General features: G+C 45.9%; 3 protein-coding genes across 12 annotated transcripts in view; 1 reads left to right on the top strand and 2 right to left on the bottom strand.

The window, feature by feature from the left end:
- The window catches only part of LOC125739109 (uncharacterized), a 164,882-nt gene that overhangs the window by 139,520 nt on the left and 1,786 nt on the right, over window positions 1-23,576 (bottom strand). The window contains exons 2-6 of the mRNA XM_049008872.1: window positions 12,631-12,993; window positions 11,678-12,031; window positions 10,121-10,474; window positions 9,192-9,273; window positions 8,129-8,265 (exon numbers count right to left, since the gene is read on the bottom strand). Of these exons, the coding sequence (XP_048864829.1) occupies window positions 8,129-8,265; window positions 9,192-9,273; window positions 10,121-10,474; window positions 11,678-12,031; window positions 12,631-12,993 (1,290 nt within the window). The remainder of the gene's footprint in view (window positions 1-8,128; window positions 8,266-9,191; window positions 9,274-10,120; window positions 10,475-11,677; window positions 12,032-12,630; window positions 12,994-23,576) is intronic.
- Window positions 1-23,576, bottom strand: part of LOC125739110 (sialoadhesin-like) — a 247,290-nt gene that overhangs the window by 139,471 nt on the left and 84,243 nt on the right. Inside the window, exons 1-2 of one of the 2 annotated variants that reach the window (XM_049008879.1) lie at window positions 2,511-3,091; window positions 2,255-2,345 (exon numbers count right to left, since the gene is read on the bottom strand). The exons of the other annotated variant lie outside the window; for it this stretch is intronic. Coding sequence (XP_048864836.1) covers window positions 2,255-2,345; window positions 2,511-2,572 — 153 coding nt within the window. The 5' untranslated portion in view covers window positions 2,573-3,091. Of the gene's footprint in view, window positions 1-2,254; window positions 2,346-2,510; window positions 3,092-23,576 lie in introns of those variants that run through there. 2 annotated transcript variants of the gene reach the window in all.
- LOC125739113 (transmembrane protein 53-like) overlaps window positions 1-23,576 on the top strand; it is a 223,749-nt gene that overhangs the window by 123,273 nt on the left and 76,900 nt on the right. The window contains exon 2 of one of the 9 annotated variants that reach the window (XM_049008920.1): window positions 4,035-4,274. The exons of 7 other annotated variants lie outside the window; for them this stretch is intronic. In XM_049008920.1, the coding sequence (XP_048864877.1) occupies window positions 4,035-4,274 (240 nt within the window). Of the gene's footprint in view, window positions 1-3,124; window positions 3,554-4,034; window positions 4,275-23,576 lie in introns of those variants that run through there. One more of the 9 variants, XM_049008918.1, reaches the window with a different exon arrangement.

Consider the following 23,576-nt stretch of genomic DNA (forward strand, 5'->3'; position numbering starts at 1 on the left):
AGTTTTTAGTTGCTTTTCCATTTGGCTTTCAATACTGGCGCATGTTTGACATCCATGCTTCCTGAGGTGAGCGGTGACCACACGATGGGCTTCCCTCTTAGCCACAGTGTCCCCATCACTGCACTGGGGCACTGGGATCTGCACAGACCACAGATGGGCTTCCCTCTTAGCCACAGTGTCCCCATCACTGCACTGGGGCACTGGGATCTGCACAGACCACTGATGGGCTTCCCTCTTAGCCACAGTGTCCCCATCACTGCAGTGGGGCACTGGGATCCGCACAGACCACACGATGGGCTTCCCTCTTAGCCACTCCGACACCTCAACCAGCAGCAACCCAGCTTTCTCCCTTCCAAGTACTGGCCAAACCTGTTTAGCTTCAGGTGGATTATCTAGGCTCAGCTGCAGGTAGTGTGGCTGCTGACCAATGCAGGCCTGACCTGAACATTCTGGAATTTTTTAAAAAGCATTTTGAAGAGGTGACAATATCATGCTTTGGTATAAAAGGAGAACTGACAAAAAGTTGAGTTATTTACAAGGAAGGAAGAACTGAAGCTTGTCTCTTTGCCCAAAGCTTCATTATAAAAATACACCAATGATCTATCTTTAATGCACCATTAGAAAGAATTGACTGATTTTATACAATGCGGTGCATAATCTTATTAAAAGATTTTAAATGAGTTACAGAATCTGGAGAAATACCTATGTCTGAAGGAGAACAGCGCTGAATGCCGGCGGTCTTCGATTCCTCAGATGGCAATTCATTAACTGACATGTTTCTGTAAAATTCCTATCCTGGTTAGATTTTTGTCGCACGAGTCAGACACGGGTTGTAGTTAGTGATGATGGTCACAAGGGGGCGACAGAACGGCACTGTGACTCTTAAAGCAGGCCAAGGGGCAGACAGGGCTCACGCTAATAACTTTATTTTAACATTAAAGCATGTGACACATTCACATTGATTATACTCATGTCTGAATAATTACAGTGCTGTAGTTTTTGATAGGGGGAGAGTCCAGGTGGACATCTGATGAAGAAGGGTTGCCAGGTGAGTCTCCATACCTCCCCCTGCTGGGCTGAGGGAGCGTGTGTGGAAATGCCAGCATTTTCTGTGGAGGATGTAGAGTGAAGAGACAGGAAGCAGCTCTCTCTTATTTATCAGATCATTTATTTATCAAATGTTTTCATCCAAAGCAACATACATCTTAGAGGAAGCCGGGTCAGACCAAGGGCCCAACACTGACCTCAGGCATCCAGGTCTATCCTGCTCAGCCACAAAGTCGCCCATTAGCTGCTGACACGGAGTTTGTTTTTAATGCCCAGTGGAAGTTTCCTGAAGGCCCCTGCGCCAGTTACAGAGCGTTGCTTTATTTGGGTTACAGTGCAGCACAGTGACAATGAAACCTAAACATGTTCATCATTAGATACATTAGAGAAATGAGTAGTTAATGAAGCGAGTGGCAAATAGTAGAGTGAGGAGTGGAAGAGAGACTTTGGTCAGTGCCACGAGTCCAGGAAGTGCGTCAGACCAGTGTGTCAAAGCCAGACCAGTGTGTCGGAGCCAACACCGTGCTGTAGGATTTCTGTCTTGCTTCTGCTGAAGGATAACAGAGGGGTGACACACTGCCCAACTGCATGGGGAGGATGGAGAATCTGAACTTGGAATCATCTCTGGCACAAACACCGTGGAGGAGAGACGTACACACTACCACAGTGAACAGGGACAGCTGAGAGAGTGCCTTGTACACAATGCACTCCTGCAGATTTGCTGATCTGCAACAAAACCAATCAAAGACTGGAATCCTGGGAAGTTCTAAGCAAACTGAAACCTTGAAATATCTGCAAAATGTGCACATATACATTTAACTCTACATAAATGCCTGGTTGGTGGTTTTAGGCCACAGGGTTTGATCCCTGATATCGTCACTATACATCATATTTCCATACACTGCTGCCTCCAAAACTGCAGGGTGTCTGTCACTGGCTGCAGGCTTCAGCATCTGGGAGAAGAACCACAAGACATTTTGTGGACACACGGTATTAAAAAAGGTCTTTGGTTCCCTGCGCTCCTTATAAGAGACTCACCATCAGAGTATCATAGTCAGGTGACTGATTCTTCACATCTAGAGCTGCGTAAGTGTCACTGTGAAAATCGGAAGGACGTCTCTCTGTGGAGACAAAATGTTACATAAAAGGGTTTTGCTTAGTATTTGCATTAAGTTACGGAAGATTTTATCCAGAATGACTATTTTACCCATTTCTGATAGATATTCTGATATTTGCGGCCAACAGCAGAGGGAGGAGTGTCCCGCGGGGGGCTCTGCTCTCGACCGGGGTCTGTGTCTCTGTTGTCCCGACCAGAAGTCAGAGTCAGCAATGGTACAATTTTTTCATTTAGTTACAGTGTGTCAGATCACATTTAAGAGAGAAATTAAGGGCTCCGGCTGCAGTCTGGTCCCGCTGCGGGTGTCAGTGTGGGACTCGGCAGCCACAGCCCTCCTATGACCCACCGTCTTGCTGCCTCACGCGCTTTTTCTGCGTCCGCTGCATAGGTCTGTATGTCCCCCAGCATCGTGGATCGGCTTTTATGCTTTTTACACTATATCCTATCTCCACTTATATCCTGTCTTTCTTTAGACTGAATCTTAAATATTGTACAAAAAATAAAGTTCCCCTTTTAAAACTTCTTCAGCTGCAGTCACGTTAAGCTGGTGTCCCCTTTTTAACCAAACCGTGACATGTTTATAATTCTTATTAAATCTGGCCAGCATATCAATCTTTTATTTTACACAAAACATTACGTCATTTTATTTTTCTAATAAGCACTGGCATCAGCAGTATTAGACTATTTATTGGCTATCAGTCAGATTTTCGAATGCAGAAATATGGAGACGCAAGCAAAACGGTATTCAGTGATGCATAAAATTTAGCTGAGGTACAAAGATAATTCCATCCGCACTATTGCTCCACTTTTATTTTATTATTGCTCTTTTTCTGCACTTCCGTGTAACTTCCGTGTAACTTCCATGTGACCGCCGGTGCTTGTGTTCAGCCAATCAGCAAGGTTATCGCTATAAGCCCCTCCCCAAGGAAAAGTATATTGTCTGTGTCTTAATTCTGTTCACCATAACTACAACAACAACAACAACCGTTCTTCCTCTACTCTTTTATTATCGATTGCTGTTCTGTGGAAGCCCTTTTGGTCGGAGGTCCAATGATGTTATACTACATTTTAAATAAAAAAAACAACATAAGTACAATGTAATATCGTCCCATCAAGTGTGCACACAAGCTGTATGTACTGCCTCGGACCCCAAGAAACAAAGACGATATATGCAGTTTCACTCCATTTAAAATATAATGCTGTTGGCGCTGGACGTTTTTGAGATGGGAGATTCATGTGTGGAAAAAGAAGGGTTATTATCCTGAGGAGCAGGAGCTGTCTGCTAGATGACAGGTTAGTCAGGTGGAACACCATGCCAGGCTTAATGCGTGTTTTCCAGACAAAGGGAGGAACTGGACTCACTAACTCACGGGAGTTCCTGGAGGACAGGTAAGCTTTACAGCAGATTGTAGTGGTTTGTTTTATATTAAAATAATAGTAAAACGACGCCTGACAGAATACTGCCAGCTGTTACACTGATGCAGTCTAGGCAGCCGTAGTTATACGTTACTAATTATTATTAAGTTAATCGGATAGGCGAAAGATTTGTGTCTATTATGCCTCTCCAGAGTGTCCAGCTGTTTCAATGGAAAAACTGCAAATTGGCTCCTTTTTGTTGGCGAAACAGCACTGAGCTATAGTGATGTGTCGGTCGCGAACGAAACGGCTTGGAGTCGGCTCTTCGAAGTGAACGATCGGAGCCGGCTCCTGCCTGTGAGCCGGAGTCAGAGCCGCTTTTTTTCTTTCTTTTTTTTCCATCCCATTACTGGTGTTGAGTAGGCCACCACAGGGTGGCGCCAGACCCTTGCTGCTGCTGCTGCTCTGGCTGGGGTCTCAGCCTCGGGGCTTGGCCAAATACTGTGACATATACCTGCGTAACGGCTTTGATGTGCTCATCGTGGAGAGCCGGGTCAGCCAGTTCCTTTGGCCGAAATGGGGCCTTGACTATGGCATGAAGGTCCTGGAGGTGCTGCAGAGCGACAGGTTTGTGTGGCGCCCCCTGCTGGTGCATGCTTTCTCAGTAGGGGGCTACACCTTCAGCCAGCTGCTGGTCCACATCTGCAGAAATCCCGGCCAGTATGACGGCCTGATTCGCAGGCTCCGAGGGCAGGTTTACGACAGCCTGGTGATGGGTTCCCTGGATCGCATATCCGTAGGTCAGTGGAACAGTCTAATACGTAATAAGTGTAGGTCAAACTTGGCACAGACATGCTCATCTACGGTCAGACTATCAGCTTTAACGTCATTCAGTGAAACGCAGCATTTGAAAATGTGACAGCTTTTTGTGTTGTGGCTAATAATGTTGTCCTCTGTGTAGGTCTGGGGAGGAGTTTGCTTCCTCAGGGGGAGAGCCTTGTGCGGGCGGCCAGCATGCTGTACTTTCGAGCTTTCAAGAGACACACGGTGGATTACTTTAACACCAACATCGACATCTTCTGGCACCGCCCCATTCAGGCACCTGCTCTCTTCTTCTCCTCTGAGAATGACCCAATGTGTGACCATCTCAAGATGAAGGAGATGATTGAGGACTGGCGAAAGCAAGGCGTGAGGGTGGACTGCAAGGCGTGGAAGGACTCCACCCATGCAGGACACCTGCGAGATCACCCTCAGGAGTACCTCTCCACGCTTCAGGAGTTCATACATTCTCTCAGCATGGTTCCCCTCAAAGCCAAAATGTGAGACCACCTGCTGAAAATAAACACTGAACCTGCGTTTTTCCCTTCAGGTAGTAAATGATAAGTACAGGGGAAACGATGCTAAAATGTTCTGTTTTGTCCTAAGGCCCATATTTTGTTTACACTCAATAAAGATACGCGAACAACTGGACTATTTTCAGATTATTTTCTGAAGTGGATGTTTGTTTGTTTGAATGGCATTTTGTTTATTTTGTATGTATGATACAGTGGGGCCCTGTATTGTATAAGCAGTACATGCTGACCACACAGACACACGCCTGTCTGTAGGTGTGATACCACAGGGCTTCCTGGTTTTATGTATGGGCTACAGGTGAAGCTTGGAAACATTTACTTCATGAAAAATTTCAATTGTAACAAATTGCAACTACCAACTTGTGATTGATGGTATGATGTCATTGATGTGATGTGTAAATGAGCGATAAAAACCCAACACACAAATGTCACAACCAAACTTTTTTTGTGTGGATGCCCTGTGTCGCCTAAGTAAGATGTTACCCAAACCTGAATCTGCCAGATGTAACTGAATGACCACAGACAACCACTGGTTTCAACAAAAGGACATTTATCAACACACAGTAAACATTCCATAACTGCTAAAGGTTAAACTGTCATATAGTGATTATAAACAAAAAGCAGGTGACAGAGCGGGTGTGATGGTGGGGTAGGTACCCCTATACTGCCAGCTTTCCCCCTATACTGCCAGGTAGGCACCCCTATACTGCCAGCCTTCGACACCCTATACTGCCAGGTAGGCACCCCTATACTGCCAGCCTTCGACACCCTATATTGCCAGGTAGGCACCCCTATACTGCCAGCCTTCGACATCCTATACTGCCAGCTTTCCCCCTATACTGCCAGCTTTCGACACCCTATACTGCCAGCTTTCCCCCTATACTGCCAGCTTTCGACACCCTATACTGCCAGCTTTCGACACCCTATACTGCTAGCTTTCCCCCTATACTGCCAGCTTTCGACACCATTGCTGCCCCCATGCTGACAGCCTTTTGTGGATACTGCTTTTGTACCAAATCATAATTACAATCCCCTGTTGGCATCACCTGCTTTAAATCACATATTTTTTTCTACCTCATTACCAGCCCTAAACTGCTCCTGTCCCAACTTTTTTAGGAATGTGTTGCAGGCCTGAAATACAGGAATGGATGTATATTAACAAAGGAAATGAAGTTGACCAGAAAAACATGAACCTGGGTTAATAATAATAATAATGGTCAGACAAACCATGAACTATATGAATATAAAAGTGAACATGAACTGTCTTGGGTTCATACTGTCTGCAATGAAATAAAAGTCAAAGCAAATTTCAGAATCACTGTTATTTTGTGCATTTTCCATTGCATTCTAGCTTTGTCTGCTTTGGGCTTGTACGATCTGTGAAATATTGTGTGTGAGAGAGGACCACAGAGTTTAAATGAATGGCTTTTACTACCGAAAATTAAGGAAAATCCTACAATTAAGCTATATAACAATGAAAATACAGCCAAATCAATACAGTGATACTGTTTACACACAGCAAGGCTACTATAGTAAATGAAGGAGACCAAAATCATTAAATTGAGCCGTAAACCTATGAAAGCACTGCAAATGTCTACAATGATACTGTTTCCACGCAGGAAGTCTGTCTCTGCTCTTCATGTCCCATCCCTGTCCCATTCTTATACCATCCCTGTCCCATTCCTATCCCATCCCTGTCCCATCCCTATTCCTGACCAGCTGGGATTCACTGTGCAAAGGCCTAAATGTGCCAGGATGCCTTTGCAGACTCTGCTCCCTCTGACTTTGTTAAACCAGCAAGTAATTATGCACCAGGAATACAAACCAGCAGTGCACACACAATTTTATGCAAAAAATGATCTCCTGGGCAGAGTGGATGATGAAAAATGATCTTCCAGCTGCTGTTCCTGGTCAGGGTCGTGGGGGAGGCCCTTGCCAGGCAGCACAGTCCACAAAGCAGCAGCTCACTCTGGGCAGGAGACCAGACTATCTTTGGACTGCCCACAAGGGGGAGCCCTACACAAACAAAGCAGAAGCAGGATTCAGCGCTGAGGGTGTGAGCTGTAGATTATTACATATATAAATACAACTGGAACTGCACCCAATATCGTTGTATTTGTACAATGATAATAAAGATTCTGAAACATCTGAAACCTTTGTCCAGAAAAGGGCACCAGGCACAAACTGACAAACTGACTCAGTTCCCTGAGAGTGTCTCTCTACCAAAAGGCCGCTCCAGAGTGCCTTATAGTCACTTCATTGTGCTTCATGATGGTCACTGCAGCTTCAGTGTGCTTTATGATGGTCACTGCAGCTTCAGTGTGCTTTATGATGGTCACTGCACCTCCAGTGTGCTTTATGATGGTCACTGCACCTCCAGTGTGCTTTATGATGGTCACTGCACCTCCAGTGTGCTTTATGATGGTCACTGCACCTCCAGTGTGCTTTATGATGGTCACTGCAGCTCCAGTGTGCTTTATGATGGTCACTGCAGCTCCAGTGTGCTGTATGGTCACTGCAGCTCCAGTGTGCTGTATGGAATCAGCTCTGGAAGAGACTGCTGTCCCTGTCGAGGCATCCTTGTGGAGGGGGGGAGGATCCAGCAGGAGGAAGTGGAGGAGTGGAATCGCAGGTGAGGAAGACTCCTAAAATGGTTGATTACTGATATTAGTAGATGTCATTTTACTTCATGTGTATCACTTGTAAATAAATAATCAACTTACTTTTCATTAATAAATTTAATAAAAGTTTCAGAGATCTTGTATTACAAAAGTTATCCAAAGATGAATGCATGAATTTAATATTTTTTAAAATCATTTTTATGTTTATGTGTGTAAACACAACAAAGCCATTCTAATTAGACCTTTCGGTGGATAGACTGAGTCAGACAGGAATTCTGGCGTAGAAATTAAGAGCCATCAGTACTTCATTCGATGTATCTCGCTTGGTGTATGTTGGAGATATTGCTGTGATGTTCTGTAGTTTCAGTGTCGCCAACAATAAAGAACATGATGGTCCTGATATTTTACCTGGTTTAACTGCAGGTGGCTGGTTTTCGGACTGCAGCGTACAAGATTGCATCATCAGGGCTCTCCGCGTTACTGACATCACACCTGCAGCGGTTGAATGTAAATATTTAATTATTAACAGTCTGACAGTCGTCTTTCGCTTTTAATTCTGAAACATAACATTGCTCTTGGTATTTCTGTATTCTGACCCATAAAGATGAAGTAAAATAAGCTGAATTCACACTTACTGCCTGCCTGGGGGGTTGGTGTTAAACTGCACGGAAGCATAGCAGACTTCCTCCCCCTGAGATGGGGCTTCCTGCCTCTGGCTGCCGGTCTGAGAGCCACACTCTCTAATGTCTGCATACTCGATATCTTCTGCGATCTGTAGATGGAGAGAGATAAAGGGACAAATAAATCAAGCATTTTTATAATTAATTGTGTTGAAGTAAAAAAGAAAAAAAAATCCACAATTATGCATCAGATCCCTGGGATCAGGGTATATAAAAATAATCTGATAAATGATCAACTTACCACACCCTTAAAACATAATCATACCCTTAAAATATAATCATACCCTTAAAACAGGTTCATAAACACATTATACATACTTGTTTTTCACCCCCTCTGTCATTTGGCTCATTCAGTGAATTGCTCTTCCTTCTGAGAGACATGAGATAGACCGAAATAAAATATTTTTTTATTTCAAATTACATTCAAATTACATATATTTTGATAAATTGGATAAACTGCAAAAAAATCAAGTATTTTCACATAAAACCTTAAAAATCAGATCAAATTAATGTATAATAAAGTATAAATTAAACCAATCACGTGGTTTCTTACAGCTAAAGCCCAGCAGTGTTCCCACAGACACTAGCGTCAGAGACTGGGATGGGGGGTTACCATGGAGACACAGGGGTCACACTGAGGGAGCTCTGCTAACCAGCTAACTGGGGCCCAGTTAGGCTAGCTAGTTAGAGGTGATCAGCTGTGAGGATAAAGTGAAAGGGAAAACAGCGGGGACTGGAGAGAGAATGGGGGCTTTTGTGGGACTGGGGGGCCGCTGAGGGCATCACCCTGGGTTTCTGCTCGGCACACTGCCTTTGATTATGCTAATTTAGGGCTAATCTTTGGTGATATATGTGTGTTTGTGTCGATGAGCATGATGACTGCAGAGCAGATGATGGGTAGCCAGTTACCCGAGTCTCGGAATAAACTGTAACATCAATCAATAAACAAATATCACAAATACTCAGCGTTTTAAAAAACATACATTATTTTACAGCGAATGAATAATAAAACACTCACCTCATTATGCAGATTGTTACAGCTAAAACAGGCAGTAGTATCCCCAAACACACCAGTATCACTGTCATCGGGTTACTTTCAGCTGAAAAGGCAGAAACACATTGCAGTGAGGGAATGCAGGGTAAATATGGGCTATATCAATAAAACATGCATGTTAATCAAGCCAACTTATTTTAATCATTGACATTTTATTCCTCTGCCTTAATCTAAGTAACTATTACTCCTAATTCTGTTTCTGTGGGCATCTTTATGCATTTTTGAGCATTTTTGGAAAACGTTTTGGAACCCAGATTTTGAGAATCAGACTGTGCTGTTGATTACCAGGATCAGACTACATATTTACACTGAAGATCAGGGTACTGGACACAGTCCCTATGTAACCCTTCAATGCACAGGAGTAGTTTCCAGAGTGATTATAGGAGACAGGGTTGAAGTGAATTGTCGACAGTGTGTCTGTGATTGATTTGTTGTCCTTAAACCAGGTGAATTCTGATTGGCTGAGAGAGCAGTTCTCTGAGCCACATGTCAGATTCACAGAGTCTCTATCTATCAATAATCCTTTTCCTGTAGATGACGTCACCATCACCTTTAATTCTGAAATCATACCCAGAAGAAGAAATAGGGTTTTTCTGCATTACTGTGTGAGGTATTTGTGTCACAGGCTCTAACAATATGGCAAAACCTGTAAATCAGCATTATTGTCCAGAGCCACATGTTATACACTGAATCCCAGTTAGCTTCTCACTGCTATAATCTGCTTGCTGCTACACATGTTCTTCTCAGAGCTGGTATTCTCCTGTTCATTAATGAGCCCGTCAGCAGTATCTCACTCAGTGATTTTTAAATGAAAATAGGCATAGAATACAAACAATCTGGTTATGCTTTGTGATACAAAAATAAGGTGAAAGTGCAGGACAGTACAGACTCACCACCAACTCGCAGTTCTACTCCAGGCTGAGCGCACAGTTCACACTCACCAGCTGTGAAACTGAATCTATACAGTCCGGCATCAGCATCTGTAATGTTCTTTATCATTAATGTACAGTTGTTCTCCGTGTTCCCCAAGACCTCTGCTCTGTCTCTGTACTCAGTAGTAATGTTTATTTTATGACTATTATTGTGCCAGACATTTGATTTTCCAGCACAGTCCTCAGTATTATGGCTCCACATCATCGACTCCATTCTGTATGACTCTGGATGATAAAATCGACAGTGAATGACCACAGTCGATCCTCTCACTGCACACAGGGTTCTCTCTGCATAATCTACAGACGGTGCACCACCTAGAACCCACAAAACATATTGAAAAGTTATATCAACGTACTTTAATTAAGAAGAAAAATGCTGTTGTGCTGCTATTTAACTTGAATAATAAAATCAATTTTTGGAGACTTTACTGCTTTTAAAGCATTGGACTCATTTTCAGAGTGATGCTTAGAGACAGGATTACAGTGAAGTATGGCCTGCGTTTCTCTGATTGGCTAGTTGTCCTTAAACCAAGTGATTTCTGATTGGCTGAGAGAGCAGTTCACTGAGCCACATGTCAGATTCACAGAATCTCCTTATATCAATAATCCTTTTCCTGTAGATGACGTCACCATCACCTTTAATTCTGAAATCATACCTCGAAAAACAAGCGATAGGGTTTTTCTGCATTACTGTGTGGGGTACAGTACTGTGCAAAAGTCTTAGGCAGTCCAAAGAAATGTTTAAAGATGTTAATCTAGGTAGCAAGTGTACTTTGGCTTAGAACAAAAAACACAATTTAACATTAGAAGATGTGCAAATTAAGAGTAACACAATAAAAACTAGTAATAATTTCTTCTGTTTTCTAAAAAGTTACTGATATCTAGTTGGATGGCTAGATGAACACCGCTTCAGTTCCCAAACTTCTCCTCAGGGGCACCTCAGCCGTTCCATGATTTTGTGAAATTTCACAAACAGCTCAATTAAGTAATTACATGTATTGGTTTAAAAAGTCAGTGACAGATTGACTAGCTGTATGAGGTGTGCTAGTGGCCAAGTCAAAAAATACATGGTTGCACTGGACGGTCACTGCAAATACTAGGATGATTTTAGCAGAGGTTCTGAAATGGCTAAGCTGACACACTTTGACAGGCATCATATCATAGTTTTACACCAACACGAGGATAATCTAAACATCATTTTCTTTGCCTGCCTAAGACTTTTGCACAGTACTGTATTTCTGTCACAGGCTCTAACATGGCAAATTCTAAAGCTGTAAATCAGCATTATTGTTCAGAGCCACATGTTATACACTGAATCCCAGTTAGCTTCTCACTGCTATAATCTGCTTGCTGCTACACATGTTCTTCTCAGAGCTGGTATTCTCCTGTTCATTAATGAGCCCATCAGCAGTATCTCACTCAGTGATTTCTAACAGAAAATAGGCATAGAATACAAACAATCTGGTTACGCTGTGTGATACAAAAATAAGGTGAAAGTGCAGGACAGTACAGACTCACCACCGACTTGCAGTTCTACCCCAGGCTGAGCGCACAGTTCACACCCACCAGCTGTGAAACTGAATCTATACAGTCCGGCATCAGCATCTGTAATGTTCTTTATCATTAATGTACAGTTGTTCTCCGTGTTCCCCAAGAACTTTGCTCTGTCTCTGTACTCAGTACTAATGTTTATTTTATGACTATTATTTTGCCAGACATATGATTTTCCAGCACAGTCCTCAGTTTTATGGTTCCACATCATCGACTCCACTCTGTATGACTCTGGATGATTAAATCGACAGTGAATGACCACAGTCAATCCTCTCACTGCACACAGGGTTCTCTCTGCATAATCTACAGCCCATGCACCACCTAGAACCCACAAAACATATTGAAAAGTTATATCAACATTGTTTGCTGCTTTAATTAAGAAGAATCATGCAGTTGTGCTGCTATTTAACTTGAATAATAAAATCCATTTTTGGAGACTTTACTGCCTTTTAAAGCATTGGACTCATTTCTAGAGTGATGCTTAGAGACAGGATTACAGTGAAGTATGGACTGCTTTTCTGTGATTGGCTGGTTGTCCTTAAACCAGGTGGATTCTGATTGGCTGAAAGAGCAACTCTCTATACCACATGTTAAATCCATAATGTCTCCTTCTCTTACTCCTATATCTCTATTAGATGTGGTCGATATAACCTTCAATTCTACAGACAGTCTTACTTATTTATCTAATTCCCCAATTCATTGCTTCTCTTTTATTCAGAGGAAATTGCATCAAATTCACAGAAACACAAAAGTTCCACTTATCCAAAGTGCTTCACGATCTATTATATTTATCATCTACAGCAAGTCTTATAGACCAGACCCTTTAGAAGCAGGAGTTTTTGTCAGTGTTTCCAAAATAATACATCGCAGAGCTAAAATTATGTTTGATGATACCATTGGCTGGAAGTACAGAGACTTACCATTGACTTTTAGAGTCACTCCAGGCTGACCAGTCCATTTTCCATTGTTATTACTGGTTATAAACCTGAATTTATACACTCCAGCATCATCGTCTGTAATGTTCTTTATCCGTAATGTACAGTTATTCTCTTTGTCCCCCAAACACTCTGCTCTGCCTTTGTACTGACTACTGACATTTATATTGTTATTGTGACAGACATATGGTTTGTCTATACAGTCACTAACATTATGACACCACATGATTGTCTCCACTTTGTAAGCCTCTGGATAATCATACCCACAGGGAATGACCACAGTAGATCCTCTCACAGCACAGACTGGCTTCTTTGCGTACGAAACATTCCAGTTGTGACTCATGACCCCTGGAAGACAGCAATTATAAAAAATAACCTCTGTGTCAGTTTTTAAAATGGGGAACATTGGGACCGGCCACCAGAGAGAAAAGCATTTCTTTGCCAGATATGCCAACATAGAGAATCAGACTGGATTCATGACCTAGAGTTGGGGTTCTCACCCCCCGGGCTGTGGTCAGTATTATACCGGCCGAGGAACCCTGGAGGTTTGCTTATATAATCTTAATTCACATCTGAAACAATCACCTATGGATCCGCTGCCCCCCCCAGCCTGTTTTAATGGTTGTAAAGGCAGGAGCCCCTGGACAATCAGATCACCTTTTTTAAAGAATGAATTTTCATACTGAGAGAAAAGAAGCAGAAATATACTTTACTGTGAATCGTGCTTAAAATTTTGATTATACGTAAACTGGAAGTGCTTTTCAGATAAGGAGTGTCTGTCTTTATGACAGAATGCAGTTATTTCCATGTAAATATAAGTTTTTTGGTTTTTATATATTTACATTTATGCTCTCATAATCTTTGGTCCACACATCAAAACACAACCAAAAATTCCTTTTTTGAACTAGTTTGGAAGCCAAACTAATCTGACAATGAACATGCAGGACACCGGAAGCTACCAGGCCCATATTAAACAGCAGAAATGCATGAATTTATAATCCAAAGAGACGATTAATATCCGACTCGCCAGACGTGTGCTCTGTCAGCCATCTCCTCCATTTTACACCCCTGCTCACAGCAGATGCTGCAGTAACGTGATGAAGATGAGAAGATGAGGAATGAGCCAAACTGATGATAAATGGCAGCAGGTTTGAAGCAGTGACCTCACTGCAGGACATGCCTTACCGTGACTGGTGTGCTTTTCTTAAATGATTAAATATAACTCAGATGCACTGTCTGTCTTTATCTCATATGAGGAGCATTTCTAAACCAGAGAAAGACAGAAAATGGTAGAAATGTCTCTGCTAGACCCCAAACGGTCCCACCGGACATCCCTCTCCAGCAAACATCCCCTCTCACCTCATATCAGCCCTTATGAGGCTTGAATTATACCAACTAAACAATAACTGCAGCATGAAGAAGGATTCGGTTCTGAACAAAAAACTCTGACAAATACTGGATAGTCGTTGCTCTTACCAGGTAAGACGAGCACAGCCAGGCCCCAGAAGGTCAGAGAGTCTCCAGCTCCCATCTCTGCTGCTCTGAGCTCTTTATCACTCACAGTTTGCTCGGAGATGGCAGATAGTATTTATGTATCTTGAGTGAGAGTAAGACTTAACACCTCCTTTGCCTTTTCAGCACTGTGAATATAAACACATTATCTTCCTTTCTTTCAATTAGCTCTACAAAAACACTTCCTCTTTTATGATCTAAATTTCAGCACTTTGGTGACGCAGTGCCCAGCGCAGTGCAGAAGGGCTCCTATGGTACAAACCACAGCTAATTCTGATGACAGCCTTAGGAGTAACATGCCACGGACATTAGAATTTGACTTTCAATACTGCCGCATGTTTGACATCCATGCTTCCTGATGTGATCGGTTGTCTTTTTTATGCAAAACTGCATTGTGAGAAAAAGTTTCAAAGATGAGGGAAGGTGGAAAGAACCCCAGAAGGAGACTTTATTTATATAACATAAGACATAGGACAGGTCCTCATGTGGACCTGGTGGAAACTGGAGAAACAACAGGGAACACAGGAAAGGAAGACACGGATATACAAGATTAACGAGGGACTGCCATGATTCAGGTGTTGATAGTTGGGAATAATGAGCAGAACATAACTGGGAAGAATTAAGAGGGTTCAGGAGGGCCAGCAGCAACTGGAGATAGACAGGACTGACTGTGACAGAGCCCCCTGGCCCAAGGTGTGCACTCTGAGCATGGGAGACATCTCCATGACTGGGATGGGACTCACAGGACCAAAGACATGGCACACCAGACAGGGGTCAGACGACACCGCACAGGACTAGAGGGGCAGAATCACAGGACAGGGCACACAGCACAGCTAGGGGCACAGAACCAGCCTGGGCAGGACGAGGGACACAAAAATCAACAGGAGACACCAAAAACACAACACCTGGACAGGGCAGACAGGTAGAGGGACAAAGAGGACAGGAATGGAGACATGGGAGGCTGAACAGAGGACGCAGACTGAGGCCAAATAGTGGCATGAAAGGGAGCAGGACAGAGGAGGGTGCAGAGGGGACAGGAGAGCCGGAGGGTGGAGAGCGGACAGGAGAGCCGGAGGGTGCAGAGGGGACAGGAGAGCCGGAGGGTGCAGAGCGGACAGGAGAGCCGGAGGGTGCAGAGGGGACAGGAGAGCCGGAGGGTGCAGAGCGGACAGGAGAGCCGGAGGGTGCAGAGGGGACAGGAGAGCCGGAGGGTGCAGAGCGGACAGGAGAGCCGGAGGGTGCAGAGGGGACAGGAGAGCCGGAGGGTGCAGAGGGGACAGGAGAGCCGGAGGGTGCAGAGGGGACAGGAGAGCCGGAGGGTGCAGAGCGGACAGGAGAGCCGGAGGGTGCAGAGGGGACAGGAGAGCCGGAGGGTGCAGAGGGGACAGGAGAGCCGGAGGGTGCAGAGGGGACAGGAGAGCCGGAGGGTGCAGAGGGGACAGGAGAGCCGGAGGGTGCAGAGCGGACAGGAGAGCCGGAGGGTGCAGAGCGGACAGGAGAGCCGGAGGGTGCAGAGCAGACAGGAGAGCCGGAGGGTGCAGAGGGGACAGGAGAACCGGAGGGTGCAGAGAGGACAGGAGAGCCGGAGGGTGCAGAGGGGACTGGAGAGCCGGAGGGTGCAGAGGGGACAGGAGAGCCGGAGGGTGCAGAGGGGACAGGAGAGCCGGAGGGTGCAGAGCGGACAGGAGATCCGGAGGGTGCAGAGGGGACAGGAGAGCCGGAGGGTGCAGAGGGGACAGGAGAGCCGGAGGGTGCAGAGGGGACAGGAGAGCCGGAGGGTGCAGAGCGGACAGGAGAGCCGGAGGGTGCAGAGGGGACAGGAGAGCCGGAGGGTGCAGAGGGGACAGGAGAGCCGGAGGGTGCAGAGGGGACAGGAGAGCCGGAGGGTGCAGAGGGGACAGGAGAGCCGGAGGGTGCAGAGCGGACAGGAGAGCCGGAGGGTGCAGAGGGGACAGGAGAGCCGGAGGGTGCAGAGGGGACAGGAGAGCCGGAGGGTGCAGAGCGGACAGGAGAGCCGGAGGGTGCAGAGGGGACAGGAGAGCCGGAGGGTGCAGAGGGGATGTTGGAGAAAGCGACAGGCTTTCCACTCCAACTCTGTACACACCATTAATTACGAGACAACACACTTAGAGTTTTACTTGCACAAGAGTAACCACACTCTCTGCATGCTAGGCTATAAAGGAATGTGTTACAAAGCGTAGTTCCGTTTGGCACCTTTATTTATAGTCAATGGGGGGCAGGGGTCTTGGAGTGAGAACAAAGAAAGGACTGTAAGAGTAAGAAGAAGTTCTGGTTTTACTCAGGTGGACAACTATTTAAACACGTGCTCAGGATATGTGTAAACTAATATAATCTAAAGTATGAAGGTAAAGGAAAACAAAATAATGCATATACATATTTACACTCATTGCTGATTATACAGAAATGATAACAAATGATTACTAACAGTTTCTTCAACCTAACAGGGGACAGGAGAGCCAGAGGGTGCAGAGGGGACAGGAGAGCCAGAGGGTGCAGAGCGGACAGGAGAGCCGGAGGGTGCAGAGGGGACAGGAGAACCGGAGGGTGCAGAGGGGACAGGAGAGCCGGAGGGAGCAGAGGGGACAGGAGAGCCGGAGGGTGCAGAGGGGACAGGAGAACCGGAGGGTGCAGAGCGGACAGGAGAGCCGGAGGGTGCCTAGCGGACAGGAGAGCCGGAGGGTGCAGAGGGGACAGGAGAGCCGGAGGCTGCAGAGCGGACAGGAGAGCTGGAGGGTGCAGAGCGGACAGGAGAGCCGGAGGGTGCAGAGCGGACAGGAGAGCCGGAGGGTGCAGAGCGGACAGGAGAGCCGGAGGGTGCCTAGCGGACAGGAGAGCCGGAGGGTGCAGAGGGGACAGGAGAGCCGGAGGGTGCAGAGCGGACAGGAGAGCCGGAGGGTGCAGAGCGGACAGGAGAGCCGGAGGGTGCAGAGCGGACAGGAGAGCCGGAGGGTGCAGAGGGGACAGGAGAGCCGGAGGGTGCAGAGCGGACAGGAGAGCCGGAGGGTGCAGAGGGGACAGAAGAGCCGGAGGGAGCAGAGGGGACAGGAGAGCCGGAGGGAGCAGAGGGGACAGGAGAGCCGGAGGGTGCAGAGCGGACAGGAGAGCCGGAGGGAGCAGAGGGGACAGGAGAGCCGGAGGGTGCAGAGCGGACAGGAGAGCCGGAGGGTGCAGAGCGGACAGGAGAGCCGGAGGGTGCAGAGCGGACAGGAGAGCCGGAGGGTGCAGAGCGGACAGGAGAGCCGGAGGGTGCAGAGGGGACAGGAGAGCCGGAGGGTGCAGAGGGGACAGAAGAGCCGGAGGGAGCAGAGGGGACAGGAGAGCCGGAGGGAGCAGAGGGGACAGGAGAGCCGGAGGGTGCAGAGGGGACAGGAGAGCCGGAGGGTGCAGAGCGGACAGGAGAGCCGGAGGGTGCAGAGCGGACAGGAGAGCCGGAGGGTGCAGAGGGGACAGGAGAGCCGGAGGGTGCAGAGCGGACAGGAGAGCCGGAGGGTGCAGAGGGGACAGGAGAGCCAGAGGGTGCAGAGCGGACAGGAGAGCCGGAGGGTGCAGAGGGGACAGAAGAGCCGGAGGGTGCAGAGAGGACAGGAGAGCCGGAGGGTGCAGAGCGGACAGGAGAGCCGGAGGGTGCAGAGCGGACAGGAGAGCCGGAGGGTGCAGAGGGGACAGGAGAGCCGGAGGGTGCAGAGCGGACAGGAGAGCCGGAGGGTGCAGAGGGGACAGGAGAGCCGGAGGGTGCAGAGCGGACAGGAGAGCCGGAGGGTGCAGAGGGGACAGGAGAACCGGAGGGTGCAGAGGGGACAGGAGAGCCGGAGGGAGCAGAGGGGACAGGAGAGCCGGAGGGTGCAGAGGGGACAGGAGAACCGGAGGGTGCAGAGCGGACAGGAGAGCCGGAGGGTGCAGAGCGGACAGGAGAGCCGGAGGGTGCAGAGCGGACAGGAGAGCCAGAGGAAAGCCTAGAACTTGGGTGGAGAGGCCCTCTCTGGGCCAAAGGCCTGGAACATGAGCAGAGCAGCCCTCTCTGGGCTGGGGGATGGAGCACAAGGGTGCTGTAGAAGCGAAGACTCCATAGAAGCGGCTATAGCCATCCCAGGGCGGGGTTCTGGAGGCTCGGGCATTCCAAGTATTAAAATGGACATATATAAATAAATAGACAAATAAGTAATAGATAAACTTTCATAAATAAAGTGTATGTGTTGTAATGTATACCTGGGTGTGAATGTCTATATGTCATTCACACGTCCGCAGGGGCCCCTTGGTACTCCCCCCTGTGATCATGAACTTGTAGAGTCAGAACCTCAGTTTTACATGTCATCTGAAGGACAGAACTGTTTTTCAGCACTGTGTCCTCATCACTGCACTTGGACACTGGGATCCGCACAGACCACACGATGGGCTTCCCTCTTAGCCACAGTGTCCCCATCACTGCACTGGGGCACTGGGATCCGCACAGACCACACGATGGGCTTCCCTCTTAGCCACTCCGACACCTCAACCAGCAGCAACCCAGCTTTCTCCCTTCCAAGTACTGGCCAAACCTGCTTAGCTTCAGGTGGATTATCTAGGCTCAGCTGCAGGTAGTGTGGCTGCTGACCAATGCAGGCCTGACCTGAACATTCTGGAATTTTTTAAAAAGCATTTTGAAGAGGTGACAATGTCATGCTTTGGTATAAAAGGAGAACTGACAAAAAGTTGAGTCATTTACAAGGAAGGAAGAACTGAAGCTTGTCTCTTTGCCCAAAGCTTCATTATAAAAATATACCAATGATCTAACTTTAATGCACCATAAGAAAGAATTGACTGATTTTACCCAATGCGGTGCATAATCTTATTAAAAGATTTTAAATGAGTTACAGAATCTGGAGAAATACCTATGTCTGAAGGAGAACAGCGCTGAATGCCGGCGGTCTTCGATTCCTCAGATGGCAATTCATTAACTGACATGTTTCTGTAAAATTCCTATCCTGGTTAGATTTTTGTCGCACGAGTCAGACACGGGTTGTAGTTAGTGATGATGGTCACAAGGGGGCGACAGAACGGCACTGTGACTCTTCAAGCAGGCCAAGGGGCAGACAGGGCTCACGCTAATAACTTTATTTTAACATTAAAGCATGTGACACATTCACATTGATTATACTCATGTCGGAATAATTACAGTGCTGTAGTTTTTGACAGGGGGAGAGTCCAGGTGGACATCTGATGAAGAAGGGTTGCCAGGTGAGTCTCCATACCTCCCCCTGCTGGGCTGAGGGGGTGTGTGGAAATGCCAGCATTTTCTGTGGAGGACGTAGAGTGAAGAGACAGGAAGCAGCTCTCACTTATTTATCAGATCATTTATTTATCAGATGTTTTCATCCAAAGCAACATACATCTTAGAGGAAGCCGGGTCAGACCAAGGGCCCAACACTGACCTCAGGCATCCAGGTCTATCCTGCTCAGCCACAAAGTCGCCCATTAGCTGCTGACACGGAGTTTGTTTTTAATGCCCAGTGGAAGTTTCCTGAAGGCCCTCGCGCCAGTTACAGAGCGATGCTTTATTTGGGTTACAGTGCAGCAGATTGATTACCAAACCTAAATATGTTCATCATTCAATACATTAGAGAAATAAGCAGTTAGCATCAAGCGAGTGGCAAATAGCAGAGTGAGGAGTGGAAGAGAGACTTTGGTCAGTACCACGAGTCCAGGAAGTGCGTCAGATCAGTGTGTCAGAGCCAGACCAGTGCGTTGGAGCCAACACCGTGCTGTAGGATTCCTGTCCTGCTTCTGCTGAAGGATAACAGAGGGGTGACACACTGCCCAGCTGCACGGGGAGGATGGAGAATCTGAACTTGGGATCATCTCAGGCACAAACACCGTGGAGGAGAGATGTACGCACTAACACAGTGAACAGGGACAGCTGAGAGAGTGCCTTGTACACAGTGCACTCATGCAGATTTGATGATCTGCAACAAAACCAATCAAACACTGGAATCCTGGGAAGTTCTAAGCAAACTGAAACCTTTAAGCATCTGCAAAATGTGCACATATACATATAACTCTTCATAAATGCCTGGTTGGTGGTTTTAGGCCACAGGGTTTGATCCCTGATATCGTCCTTTTTCACTATACATCATATTTCCATAAACTGCTGACTCCTAAACTGCAGGGTGTCTGTCACTGGCTGCAGGCTTCAGCATCTGGGAGAAGAACCACAAGACATTATGTGGACACACGGTATTAAAAACGCTCTTTAGTTCCCTGCGCTCCGTGTAAGAGACTCACCATCAGAGTATCATAGTCAGGTGACTGATTCTTCACATCTAGAGCTGCGTAAGTGTCACTGTGAGAATCGGGAGGACATCTCTGTGGAGACAAAATGTTACGTAAAAGGGTATTACTCAGTATTTGCATTAATTTACGGAAGATTTTATCCAGAATAACTTTTACCCATTTCTGATATTTAACTGGAGAAATTCAGGTTTAATTCCTCATTCATCGGTGCTACACTGGGACCCCGACGACTGACTACTACAGGTCACTGAGGAAATATCTGTAACTACAGGTCACTGAGGACAGATCAGTGACTACAGGTTACTAATTTCAGATCAGTAACTACAGATCACTGAGGACATATCAGTAACTACAGGTCACTGAGGACAGACCAGTAACTAGAGGTTACTAAGTACAGATCAGTAACTACAGGTCACTGAGTACATATCAGTAACTACAGGTCACTGAGTACATATCAGTAACTACAGGTCACTGAGTACAGATCAGTAACTACAGGTCACTGAGTACAGATCAGTAACTACAGGTCATTGAGTATAGGTCTCTGACTACTACAAGTATTTGACTACAAGTCACTGACTAGAAGTAATAGAGGATGTACAAATCACAGCTTTCCTTTTTGTTAAAATTTTATATACTGCTGAAAACTCTTTTGGAATTGAGGTCTGTACATGGTGATTCGGATTTATGGGCTTGTAGTCTTACATGTACTCCGACCAAAGGAGTTAACTGTTAATGGATCAGCAGTTTGGTTCTTCTGTAAATGTGGTCTTCTTGCTGTTACACTGAACACCTTACATTACAGTCATTTTACCTGAGCTCCGTCTCCCCTGTGACCTTCCTCACTCAGTACACCAGTCTTCCTCCTAACAGACACAGTATCAGGGAGACTTGAGCAGGAACACTGACAAGGTAATGTGTAATAGATGTGGCCCAACCAGTAATGTGCAAAAAGCAGCCAATACAATAATGGTAATTATTACAGCTACAACAGCCACTAGCGTCAGAGACTGGGATGAGGGGTTACCATGGAGACACAGGGGTCACACAGAGGGAGCTCTGCTAACCAGCTAACTGGGGCCCAGTTAGGCTAGCTAGTTAGAGGTGATCAGCTGTGAGGATAAAGTGAAAGGGAAAACAGCAGAGACTGGAGAGAGAATGGGGGCTCTTGTGGGACTGGGGGAGGCGCTGAGGGCATCACCCTGGGTTTCTGCTCGGCACACTGCCTTTGATTATGCTAATTTAGGGTTAATCTTTGGCGATATATGTGTGTTTCTGTCAATGAGCATGAAGACTGCAGAGAGGATGATGGGAAGCCAGTTACCCGAATCTCGGAATAAACTGTAAGATCAATCAATAAACAAATATCACAAATACTCAGCGTTTTAAAAAGCATACATTATTTTACAGCGAATGAATAGTAAAACACTCACCTCATTATGCAGATTGTTACAGCTAAAACAGGCAGTAGTATCCCCAAACACACCAGTATCACTGTCATCGGGTTATAGTGAGGGAATCCAGGGTAAATACAGCCTGTTTCAGAAGTTTTGGAAAGAAGATTTTGAGAATCAGACTGTGCTGTTGATTACCAGAATCAGACTACATACTCACATTGAATATGAAATATTAGGGTACTGGACACAGTCCCTATGTAACCCTTCAATGCACAGGAGTAATTTCCAGAGTGATTATAGGAGACAGGGTTGAAGTGAATTGTGGACAGTGTGTCTGTGATTGGCTTGTTGTCCTTAAACCAGGTGAATTCTGATTGGCTGAGAGAACAGTTCTCTGAGCCACATGTCAGATTCACAGAATCTCCTTCTATCAATAATCCTTTTCCTGTAGATGACGTCACCATCACCTTTAATTCTGAAATCATACCCAGAAGAACAAGCAATAGGGTTTTTCTGCATTACTGTGTGAGGTATTTGTGTCACAGGCTCTACCAACATGGCAAATTCTAAAGCTGTAAATCAGCATTATTGTCCAGAGCCACATGTTATACACTGAATCCCAGTTAGCTTCTCACTGCTATAATCTGCTTGCTGCTACACATGTTCTTCTCAGAGCTGGTATTCTCCTGTTCATTAATGAGCCCATCAGCAGTATCTGACTCAGTGATTTCTAAATGAAAATAGGCATAGAATACAAACAATCTGGTTATGCTGTGTGATACAAAAATAAGGTGAAAGTGCAGGACAGTACAGACTCACCACCGACTTGCAGTTCTACTCCAGGCTGAGCGCACAGTTCACACCCACCAGCTGTGAAACTGAATCTATACAGTCCGGCATCAGCGTCTGTAATGTTCTTTATCATTAATGTACATTTGTTCTCCGTGTTCCCCAAGACCTCTGCTCTGTCCCTGTACTCAGTACTAATGTTTCTTTTATGACTCTGCCAGACATATGATTTTCCAGCACAGTCCTCAGTATTATGGCTCCACATTCTCGACTCCACTCTGTATGACTCTGGATGATTAAATCGACAGTGAACGACCACAGTCGATCCTCTCACTGCACACAGGGTTCTCTCTGCGTAATCTACAGACGGTGCACCACCTAGAACCCACAAAACATATTGAAAAGTTATATCAACGTTGTTTGCTGCTTTAAGAAAAATGCTGTTGTGCTGCTATTTAACTTGAATAATAAAATCAATTTTTGGAGACTTTACTTCCTTTTAAAGCATTGGACTCATTTCCAGAGTGATGCTTAGAGACAGGATTACAGTGAAGTATGGACTGCGTTTCTCTGATTGGCTGGTTGTTCTTAAACCAGGTGGATTCTGATTGGCTGAGAGCAGCTTTCTGTGCCACATGTTAAATCCACAATGTCTCCTTCTCTTACTCCTATATCTCTATTAGATATGGTTCCTATTACCTTTCATTCTACAGATTTATCTAATTCACCGATTCTTTGCTACACTTTTATTTAGAGTAAATTGCATCAAATTCACAGAAACACAAAAGTTCCACTTATCCAAAGTGCTTCATGATCTATTATATTTATCATCTACAGCAAGTCTTATAGACCAGAGCCTTTAGAAGCAGGAGTTTTTGTCAATGTTTCCAAAATAATACATTGCAGAGCTAATATTGTTATGTTTGATGATACCATTGGCTGGAAGTA

The sequence above is a fragment of the Brienomyrus brachyistius genome, chromosome 3, assembly GCF_023856365.1.
Source record: "Brienomyrus brachyistius isolate T26 chromosome 3, BBRACH_0.4, whole genome shotgun sequence".
Lineage (NCBI taxonomy): Eukaryota > Metazoa > Chordata > Actinopteri > Osteoglossiformes > Mormyridae > Brienomyrus > Brienomyrus brachyistius.